Below are 10573 nucleotides of genomic sequence, written 5' to 3'. Positions count from 1 at the left end.
ATCTGTAGAACTGTAACATAAGGACTTAAGCGTTTCTGAAATCAAGGTGGGCTTTGTTTTCATTTCTACATACCTTTAAAAGTTAAGCATTAGTGCTCAGTGGGATAGTTAACACATCCTAACCCAGTGTTACAGCGTATGTTAAAACCATGGAGCTTCCGTGCAGAGGCAGGGCACGTCTCGCATGCCCTGCACTCATTCCCCGGCCTGAAGACAGAAACCAAGCCAAGCTCAAAGCCTCCAAACAAATAACCACTCAAATTACAAAGCATTTAACCCCCAAACTTAGAAGCACAGCATTCAGTATGGAGTGGAGTAAGGAGCTAAAAACAAAAGATGTTAGAAGAGACACCAAGAAGGCATGTGTGAGTAAAGATGTAGGAACAGACAGACTTCAGCTTTTAATCTGACAGCAAACCACTGGAAGTTTTTGAGTAGGAAAGTGGTGTTATCTGAGAGATTGTGAAGTAGAGATCAGTCTGGTTGCTTTGTGAAAAATTAACCCATATAAAGTAAACAACAGAAGCAAGGTTATCTGCCAAGGAATACACCAAAAGGAAGGGTAACACATGGTCACTGAAAGACAAACACAAGGCTTTTAACAGCAATTTTATTCATAATGATCATAAACTGGAAACAATCCAAATATTCATCAACATTGAATGGATCAACTTGTACAATGAATGGACTGTGACACAGAAGTGAAAAATGAGGTGTTACACTCCACAACACAAAATACTATAGCAGACACAGAGAGAACAGAGAATACAACAGTGTATTTAATTCCACTTGATATACATTTAAAACAGGCAAAACTAACTGACAGGCAATACAAGTCAGACCAGCAGTTCTCTCTTTGTGAGAGGCAAAGGGCACCTACTGGAGTAACAGAAATATTTCCTACCTTGATCTGAGAGGTGCATTCACAGGTGAATATAAAAATCCACTGAAGTGGACACTTAATATTTGTAAACTTTTATCTCAATGAAAAAGCAAAGACATATTTAGAGTGATGCAACTAGGGGAACAGAATGAGGACCAGTAGTGTTATCTTCCAAATAGTTCACCTTCCTCCCACCTGTATGGAGGAGATCTGGTGTGGCTATGGGCTTACAGAGCCAAACTTTCTTTTCTCTTTGCCCTGAGTGGGCTGTCGACTCCTACTGAGTATATCTGCTTAGTCCCCAGGGTAGGTAGGGACAATTTAAAGCAGAAAACAGTGAACTTTTCCAAAAAGTATTTTAGCTTGTGTTGCACACATTGTCACAACTACTCAAGTCTGCAACTGTAGAGGGGAGCAGCCATGACAGTTCCTAGACAGACACGGCTCTAACTCCTGTAATAATTTCCTCAGAGAAGGATGGGCCAGGACAGACTTGGCCTGTAGGGATTGGAGTCTGACAGCTCAGACAACCTGTCACAGACAACTAAACTCTTGTCTGCTTACATCAACTTCACCAATCCTGATGCAGAATTAAAATACTAAACCATCTGCTTAGTGATTATTTGGGAGGCATTCAGGAAGATGCTACTGGAAGATAGAACAAAATAATGACACAGGGACAAGTTATACTCTAGAGAGGTGAAAATGCCCCTTGAGATGAACTGGGAGATGGGACATCTACCCTTTATTAAAGAAGAAAAAAATACTTTGTGGTGGCCATTGGCTGCTTTAGACAAAATGTACATGAATTCAGTATTTGGTCAGTTTCAAGGCAGAAATTATAGAGTATTTATAACGTTCTTACACTGTAGGATGAAACAACTTTTTAAATACGAGATAAAAATGAGAAACCCTTAACCTGAAGGTTGACAAAAACCTAGTTGTGCAACAGGATCAAATCTCTGGATGACTGTTGTACCGACTACCAAGACCTCAGAGTAAATTCATTAGTGTGACTTCCTAAAACTGTAAGTCCAACTAAGAGACGGATGCCAGTTTCTCTCTTAAGTTGAGCAAAACGGCTTAATGAAAGAGACTAATAAGCAGCTGGCTTTCCAACTTAAGACTGAAATGTCTCATTTACCTAGAAATGAAATTCAGAAGCATGAAACAAGAAAGCAAGAAAATACAGCATATCTAAAAGTCCATGTTAACTGGATGTCATCTGGGGGTTTTCTCTCTGGGAGATGATGTGGGAATTCCACATGGGTTTTTTTGTTTGTTTGTTTGTTTGTTTGTTTGTTTTTTAAATGAGCTGAAGATCTTGTAGTCAAAAGGGCTGACTAAGACATCTTTCTCAGAAACAAGTTTACTTACTTTTAAATTCCAGGAGAGCCAGAAATCATCTGTAAAGGAAAGTAAGTACTAAATAGCATGCCATTTTCTCCTAGGGTTGATGCCTACAAAAGGAAAAATGGACATTAACTTTTTGCAGTCTTGTCTTTCTCCAATACTGAAGGTAATTTTTAGTTTACTGAATTCAGTTCAATCTAAGCAGTTATCCAATGTTTTCCCTCTATATGTAGGTTCCTTTGGAAATTAAAATAAAATAAAGGCTCTGTATTATGGACTTAACACTTGAGAGTTGATTTTTGAGTACACCTAGGTTTGAATCTTGACATTACACTAGTTTACTAGGGTAAATTACAATCTGTTTTCTTAACAACATTCACATAATATTTGAACCACATGCTAAGCACTGCACTAAATTCAAGAAACACAACAATGAGATTCCTAGTCACAAATAAGATGAATTTCATTTCTTAATTTGCAATACATGGCTAAGAACTATTCAGAGAACAGGCAAAATGTCTGTGACGGTCAAAAGAAGACTGTGAAGTTTTCATAAAAAACAAAAAAAAACCACACAAGTATTTATTTGCCCAAGCATTTGTTCAAATGCCAGGCATTGCACTACTCACTAGAGATGAAACAATGGATTAAACGTCTCTCTGGTTGAGTCTAGCAATGACCAACGCACAGTAAGAGATGCTAAGTAGAAAGGACAGGGTGTTCAGCACATGTAGTTGGGTACCTGGCCAACCAGGATACCCTGAAGCTTCTTAGATGATATGTAAGCCAAGTTCTGCAAGATGAACAGAAGTTTGTCTTTTATCTACCCTGATAGCAATGAAGGCAGGGGAGTGATATGAGTGATCTGACTGTAAAGCCATCTGCTGAAGGGAAAGTGAGAGGAAGAGCCGAGATGTGAGAGAGCAGAGAGTTAGCAATATTAGCAACTATGATTTCAGGGAAATCTCAGGAGACAAAAATTTGGAAGTATCTGCATACAGGTGATAACTAAAGTCATAGAAAGAGATCAACTAAGGAAGTAATGTAGGGATATGAGGCGAGGGAGTCTTAAAAGAAAACAAAACAGAACAGCAAACAAAACAACCAGACAGACATACTTAAGGAAGAGGTGACTACAATGACTGGAGTTGGTGTCTCTGCAATGCTACGATGATTTCAAGAAGGCAAAAATACTGACAAAAACACTGAACTTGAGTGATCTGATGGGCAATATGGGAGCCTGGGCAAGCAAATATTTGAACTAGTGGGAATGAGAGAAATGGGAAGGGACAGTTAAGGACACAGAATTGTTGTTGCGCTAAATGGCACTTATTTTAACTATATGCACTGATACCACAGGACCAGTAACAACTATATATTTAAAAAGGAAAAAGGAAAGAAAAAACTGCCATGCAGCTACAGTTACTTCCAGAAATACAAAAAACAGCAAAACACCTTAAACCAGCAGTTCTCAACCCATGAGTCTTGCCCCCTCTGGGGGGTCAAATATCAGATATCCTGCATATTGGATATTTACAATTCATAACAGTAGCAAAATTACAGTTATGAAATAGCAAAGAAATAATTTTATGGCTGGGGTTACCACAACATGAGGAACTATATTAAAGGGTCGCAGCATTAGGAAGGTTAAGAACCACTGCCTTAAACGAAGAAAAAAACAAAAAATAAGACTAGTTACAGCAAACTATTGCTGAGGGTTAATTAAAAAAATTCCTTAGCTTATTTATATCTCCCCCATATTCACACAGTGGTTACATGATGCAAACTAGTTTTATTATCACCTTAAGCAAAACACGAGAACTTGATAGAATGCACAAGATATTAATATTTAGGGAACTAAAAATAGAAAGTAGAAGCAGCTTTCAGGACTTCCAATCATTCTCTCAAATAATAAAAGTATTTGATGTATTTATTGTGAAAGGTAATCCACAAAGCTACTGGGAAGCTACCAGTAGACTCATTTTCCAGGTACTTAAGCTTATTCTTTGATAAGGAAAATGTCAATCTGACACTAGCTTTTCTCCTCTGAACTGCTGGAACTAGGCTTCCCTATCAAGTATACACCATCAGCTTCCACTGGAGGTTGTTTCCTGTCCTTTGAAATAAGATGATGTATGCTTGGTGGGGGAGGGGGAGGTGCTGGCACTTTGGGAGTAATGGGTGACTCTTCATGGCATCAGGCTGTCTGACCACCATAGGAAGGAGAGCTCTTCTTGGCTTATATGCCAGCACAACCCTCCAGTACTACAAAGGTGCCCTAACCCTTTCCAGCACTCTCTGGAAGGAAGGGCTTCTACCTTTGGTGTAGAACCACTGATCTAATTTTGGCTCTTAGACTCGTGTGGCTTAAGCATCAGTTCCTTCCAAACGCTTGGTTGTAATAAGGTTCCTCGAACGTGCAACACGACACTGTGCTGCCGTATTTAAGACAGAACAGAGCACGAGGAGGAGTTACAAATCAGTGCTGCTTTTAGATCAGGCTTCAGGTTGAGCTTTACCTTGAGATTGTCTTCTCCACAGTTAGAAAGTCTGATAACATCATAGCACAAAACCAGCGTCTCCAGAAGTAGGAATTGTTACAGTCTGTGGATAAGGTTGCTTCTTGAGATTTAAATATTTTTACTTGTGCACTGTCTTAACTACTCAAATGTGTGAGACAGTTCTAAATTCTAGAGTAAATCCATTTCCTACAGCTAATAGAATCTGATTCATCACTTCAAAATAAAGTGTCTCCCTTAAGCATGGTTTCCTTATAAACATGAAGACCCATGCAGATAAGACAAACAAGCTAAAACCATCAGAACTCCTGATCTTGAAGTGTAAAAGTCTTTCCCCTTTACTGTTTGGATAGGGCCAAAGTTCTGTCTAGAGCAGGGAAAAAAAAATTACTGACTGGCAGTGATCAAGATTCCATACTTACCATGGTCCTTTGATTGATGAGCTGAAAAAATTGCTCCAGCTGTGAAAAAATAAGGAGCAAACCACCAATAATTGGTTATTCTTAACTCCTGATAGTAAGAAACTCCTAAACCAGGAATTTAAAATAATTCTTGCTGCTCCAACACCAAATTGATTACTTCCTCCACCATCCACTCATGTCACCATCAACTGGGTAGGTGGGGATGGGGGGATTGTATTTACTTCAGACTCAGAAATATGCTTTAAAAAATAATCTTAAATTCTGTTATCTAGATAAAATACCTCCACTCTGTTTATGCTATTCCTTTTCAGAAACTTAATTTGATATGTGAGTTTCTGTAAACTGACTCAAATACACTTTTTAAGGAGTTGGTCATTTCAAACCATGTGTCACACTTTCCACTGGGTCAAAATAAGAGCTGAAACTTTTGGCATATATCTTTAGACCATTTTAAAACCAGACTTCTAGTTCAACTGACAATATCAATACTAAATTTGTTGAAAATCAGTTATAATAAAAGGAAAGAACAATGACTTTTCCATTAAACTGAGTTTTTTAAAGGTGGTATTCTTATGCTTCAGTCAGTCCCACGTGGCCAAATGAGATGGGGAAAGGCAACTTGTCAGAAAGATTTCAATGCTTATCAATTTGGACATCTGTAGTAAGTTCAATGCTTTCCAACCATCCAAATGAGGAAATGTGAAAGAAAATCAAACTAATTTTCCCTTTTCAAATCAACTTCTTCTTGGACCACAACTTGGGCTTAGGAATCATTTCTTTCTCTCACAAGATCATCCCAACGAGGATCCATTTCAGTTGTGGCAACTCGGAACAGTGCTTGGAGATGCTCGTCCGTCAGTGGCTGGCTCAAAGTGTGCTGGTTTCGAGTTAAATATGCGAAAGCCTTATCACAGATCTGGTTACTATCAAATAAGGATGCCACCTTATAGGCAACCCCTTTGATAATTGGGTAAGCTTCACCAGACAGTCCAGCATAAAACTGTCCCAAGTCTTTGACTCTGTACTCATTCCACAGGTCGGTGTTGGCCTGAAGTTTTGTTAGCTCCACTCTTACGGAAATAGGCGCATATTCCGGTTTAAAGCTAAATGGATTTGAGAAAAGTTCTAAGTCCTTTTTAATGAACCTAAGGTCCTTAAAATGTCTCTCAAAATCTTTCTGTAGGCGGGAGATCACCGTTTGATACCTGTCAGGATCAAATATTTTTTGATCTTCCTTAAACTGCTGTTTAAGTTCATCAACGATTATACTGAAGGCAGGAAAGTCTGTTAGATTTACTTCCTCCATATGTCTCTGAAGTGAACTCAGCTTACCCTCAAAGGTGCAGATGCGTTCAAAGGCAGCAGCAGCAAAGACTTTACTGATCTGCAGTTCTTCACTGATCTCTCGAAGATAATCCATAATATCTACCAAGAAACCAAAATCACAAAGCCACTGTTTGTCTGAGAAATGAACTGTTGTTGCCCCCACTGAGACCAAGAACGCCTCGATTTCTTTTCTTAGTGAAAATATTAGTTTTAACGTTTTGCCTCTTCTCAGCCAGTTGTTCAAACACCGTCCGTTAACTCTTTCACCATGCTCTGACTCAGACTCAGTTAGTAGAGGCTGAAACTCCGGTCGCCTAACACCTCTGGTCTTAATCATAACTACCCATTCAGATATGGTATTTATGATCTGATTAATATCAACATCATAAGAACTCAACAGTTCCAAGTGAAGAAATCCCGAATAGTGGATAACGTTCCAACAGTTGGGACTCACGGCCTTCTCTCTCATGTAGGAGACCAGTCCGGAGTTCTCGCCGATCATCCTTAAAGTGTGGGTGGTGGTCAGTCCAACCATTCGCTGTAAGCTGAGCCCTGCTGTCTGCAGGGCTTCCAGAATTGCTGACATGAGAGCCCCAACACTGAAGTGATGAGTCAGGTTGATAATCGTCAGAAGATCTTCTTGCACCTCCAGGTCGCGGCCGACGCCACGGATGAAGACCAGCAGGTAGTTCTCATAGGCCACAAAGGCCTGGTCATCCAAAGCAAGGGAATAGGCCTTAAAGTCCCTGGCTCGGTTAAACAGCTGGCTGCGGAGGTTGCTGTCAATGCTCAGAATCCTCTGCCGTGTGATCTCTGGAGACAAGTCAATGCCTTCCAGGACGCCGACGTGATCCGGCAGCACCTCTCTCAGCAACACCTCCATGCACTGGTGTACGAAGTCACCCTCACCCCAGCCGCGACCCTTCAAGGCCAAGAAGCGGCAGAGGCCGAGGCCTGCCCGCGTCGCTCTCTCCTCCGGAGTGAGCACGGCGGCCAAAGACATGTCACCCTGCCGCAGACGCTCCACCAGGGCCGCGCGTTCCTCGTCCCCTACAAACCGCTCGTAGAATTCGTGCTCGGCCTCGTAGTGGCGCCTCACGTCGCGTTCCCGAGTAGAGGCGACCAGGCGGCGACACACCAGGCACAGGGCCCCGTCACCCTCCGCAGGCTCCACCACCAGGTATCGCTGGGTCCACTCGGGCCGGAACACCAGAGCCTCGTCGACTTCCATCCTAATCCTCTTGGGCGTCATCCACATTCTGCGGAGGCCACAGGAGAACGCCGAGCTCTGAGGCCGCAGCAAACGGGGAGGAGGCGGACGAACGCCAAGCACCCCCTGGGTTCTGCGCCAGATCACCCGAGCAGGGGTGCACCAGCCTCCGCCAGGGCACCTCCGTTCCTATTGGCTGGAGATTTCGTATTCCCTTAGCTCTCAGAAATGAGCCAATAGGAAGAGCGGACCGTGAACTTTGACGCGCAAGCGCGTTGCCTTCTAGCCTGGTGTACTGCCGCTGTTTAGGGCGGGACAGAGATCCCAGGAACTGACGTGTAAAAGCGCTTGACTGGCATTCATGCTGCCCAATCAGCACTTGCCGCTAGGAAGACGGCTTAGGACGGCAGTCGGCCGAAGCTGAAGGAAGAACTTGAGCGTGAGGAGCCCGAGTCATTGGCCGACGGGGAACTCGGGCGCCAATATGGCGTTTGTTGCCGGAGTTATTCGGCGTCTGGACGAGACGGTAGTGAACCGCATAGCGGCGGGGGAAGTCATTCAGCGGCCGGCCAATGCTATCAAAGAGATGATCGAAAACTGGTAGGGAGGGAGCGGAGCCGAGTTCCCCGACTGCAAGCCCGGGCGGGCCGACCCACCTGCTGCAGTCGGCCACCGAGCACGGGGACCGTGGGGATCCCGGGTACAGGGACCCTGCGCGTGCCAGGCCGGTTTCCCCTTATGCACATGGCCGAAGGTTCCTCACGACTTGCGCGAGACCTGTTTGGGTCGCAAGTAGGGGAAGCACGCGTGGTATTGGTTTAATGGTGTCTTCCCGGAGGATGCGGCTCGCCACCACGATACATACACCGAAGATGCGCGGCTGACGATGTGTGAATGTGTAAGGGTGGAAGAGAAACAGTCTTCAGAGTATGCCATTTTAGGTTTATCATTCATTCCCGGAATAATCCCTACACATCCAAGGCACAGTTTCTTCTGAGTTTTATTCAGACGTATCGGGACATGGGGCTTTTTTTCTGACTCTCCTCTTGTCAAATTAGTGAGTGACCCTAGTTAATGTTTTAGGGCGAGGCATTGTTGCATCTGAGACTTAGACCGGTCAGATTGTGGAAGGGAGAAGTTAAACGTGTACTGTTTAACCTTTAATAGGCACTGTGAATAGTATACCCCAAAGTAGACACACCATCAAATAAGTTCAAAAAGGACACTCTGTATACATAAGGACTTTGTGTTAATATCAGTTGATGGTTGTGAAAGCCAAAGAAGACAAATGTTCAGTGAAGAACAGCAGTCTGGTAGAAGTGCACTGAAAAGACAAACCATTCAGAACGATGACACTGAGATAAATGACCTCAGGCCCTCTTTGGGGTCCAACGACCGGAAATACTGACATTTACATTACAATTCAGAGCAATAGCAAAATTACAGTTATGAAGTAGCAACAAAATAATTTTATAGTTAAGAGTCACCACAATGTAACAATGGGTCCCAGTTTTAAGAAGGTTGAGAGCCACTGCACAGGGAGAAAGGAAACATAAGAGGTAACCAAAGGAAGGAGCAGGGAGCCCTCAGACATTTGATTTGGTGTCAATAGGCTGCCCTAGGATAGCTTTTGCTTTTACTGTGTTAGGATGACCTGGAGAACTTGGTCACTTAATTGTACTATGCCTGAATCACCTACAATAAAAAAAAACTAAGCTTAAAGTAGCATAGCAACGCATGCAAGCAGAGATTGTGCACAGATCCTACTTAAATATTTAAGTTGAGGTTTTTGATACAGAGGTGCTAAGAAAAGTTTATTACTTAAGTAACTTACTGGTTTCTTGTTTTTAAAAAAGGGATTTTCATGAGAGAAGTTGAAAGCTTCCATTTTTCATGCAGCCCCAGGTCAAATTTGTTTCCTGTGGTAGATATTCTGTGAGCATAGGCTGCTCTGAAAATACAAGAGTTTCATTCTTTTAAAGATATTTTCCTCTTTTTAATTTAGTTTATTTTGTTTACTTACTTGTGTGATAGGGATTGTGTGTACAACACACTTGTGAAGGTCAGAGGACAACTTTGATTCTCTCCTTCCATCATGTGGGTCCCAGGGATTGAACTCAGGTCCTTGGTTGGTGCCAGGTGCTTTTGCCCACTCAGACATTTTGTAGTCCCTATTAGCATCTTCTTTTATTTTAAATTTTTATCTTATTTGTGGGGATGTTTTACCTGCATGTATGTCTGTGCACCATGTACATCGATTGCTCTCCCCAGAGATTGATATCACCAGAGAGGGAGTCAGGTCCTCTGTAGCTGGAGCTACAGCTACCACGTGGATGCTAGGAATGAACTCTGGTCCTCTGGAAGAGCAGCCAGGACTCTTAATGGCTAAGCCATCTCTCCAGGCTCCAGCTCCTTAAGTCTCTTAAAGGAATTTCTGCATGGCAGTTTTTCTTTGTTTCATCATGAATGTGTTTTCTTTCTAAGAGTTGAGGAAAACTGCATTTTTTAAATGATGTTTATTAGAATCACTTAGAAACCAGAGACTGATTAGAGTTGTTATAACAGTAAATGTAGTTGAAATGAGAGTAAGAGACACTTGTGCTGAAAGGACTGCCCTACAGGGACAGAAATATGCTCTGTCCTTGCCACTTACGCAGGGTGTACGTTCATACAGTGCCCACATTGAGCTTGTAAGACAGAGAAAGCATGCAAGTCAAACACTGTGTTTGTTTGAAATTTGATATTACAGTATGTGCATCGAAGTAGTTGATATTACAATATGTGCATCAGAGTGGTTGATATCACAGTATGTGCATCAGAGTGGTTGATATTACAATATGTGCATCAGAGTGGTTGATAT

At 42.4% G+C, this 10573-nt stretch overlaps 2 protein-coding genes across 9 annotated transcripts in view; one reads left to right on the top strand and one right to left on the bottom strand.

The window, feature by feature from the left end:
• Positions 1 to 592: 592 nt before the first annotated feature.
• On the bottom strand, positions 593 to 7893 carry Epm2aip1 (EPM2A interacting protein 1). The gene has a single exon (XM_021172859.2). The coding sequence runs from the start codon at positions 7759 to 7761 to the stop codon at positions 5941 to 5943; it is 1821 nt and encodes a 606-aa protein (XP_021028518.1). The 5' UTR covers positions 7762 to 7893; the 3' UTR covers positions 593 to 5940.
• Positions 7894 to 8114: 221 nt separating this feature from the next.
• The window catches only part of Mlh1 (mutL homolog 1), a 45889-nt gene continuing 43430 nt past the window's right edge, over positions 8115 to 10573 (top strand). For 3 of the 8 annotated variants that reach the window (XM_029481657.1, XM_021172571.2, XM_029481655.1), the window contains exon 1: positions 8115 to 8313. Coding sequence is in view for 4 of the 8 variants with exons in the window: in XM_021172571.2 (XP_021028230.1) it covers positions 8198 to 8313 (116 nt within the window). In the remaining 4 variants the exon portion in view is untranslated. The other 5 variants (XM_029481654.1, XM_029481656.1, XM_021172572.2 and 2 more) reach the window with 5 other exon arrangements.

This window comes from Mus caroli, chromosome 9 (genome assembly GCF_900094665.2).
Source record: "Mus caroli chromosome 9, CAROLI_EIJ_v1.1, whole genome shotgun sequence".
Classification (NCBI taxonomy): Eukaryota; Metazoa; Chordata; class Mammalia; order Rodentia; family Muridae; genus Mus; species Mus caroli.
The sequence above is the reverse complement of the archived record's forward strand: the minus strand, read 5'-3'. Positions and strand labels throughout refer to the sequence as shown.

Coding starts and splice junctions, on each gene's coding strand:
- Epm2aip1 (XM_021172859.2), bottom strand. CDS start 7,761: ATGTGGATGACGCCCAAGAGGATTAGGATGGAAGTCGACGAGGCTCTG.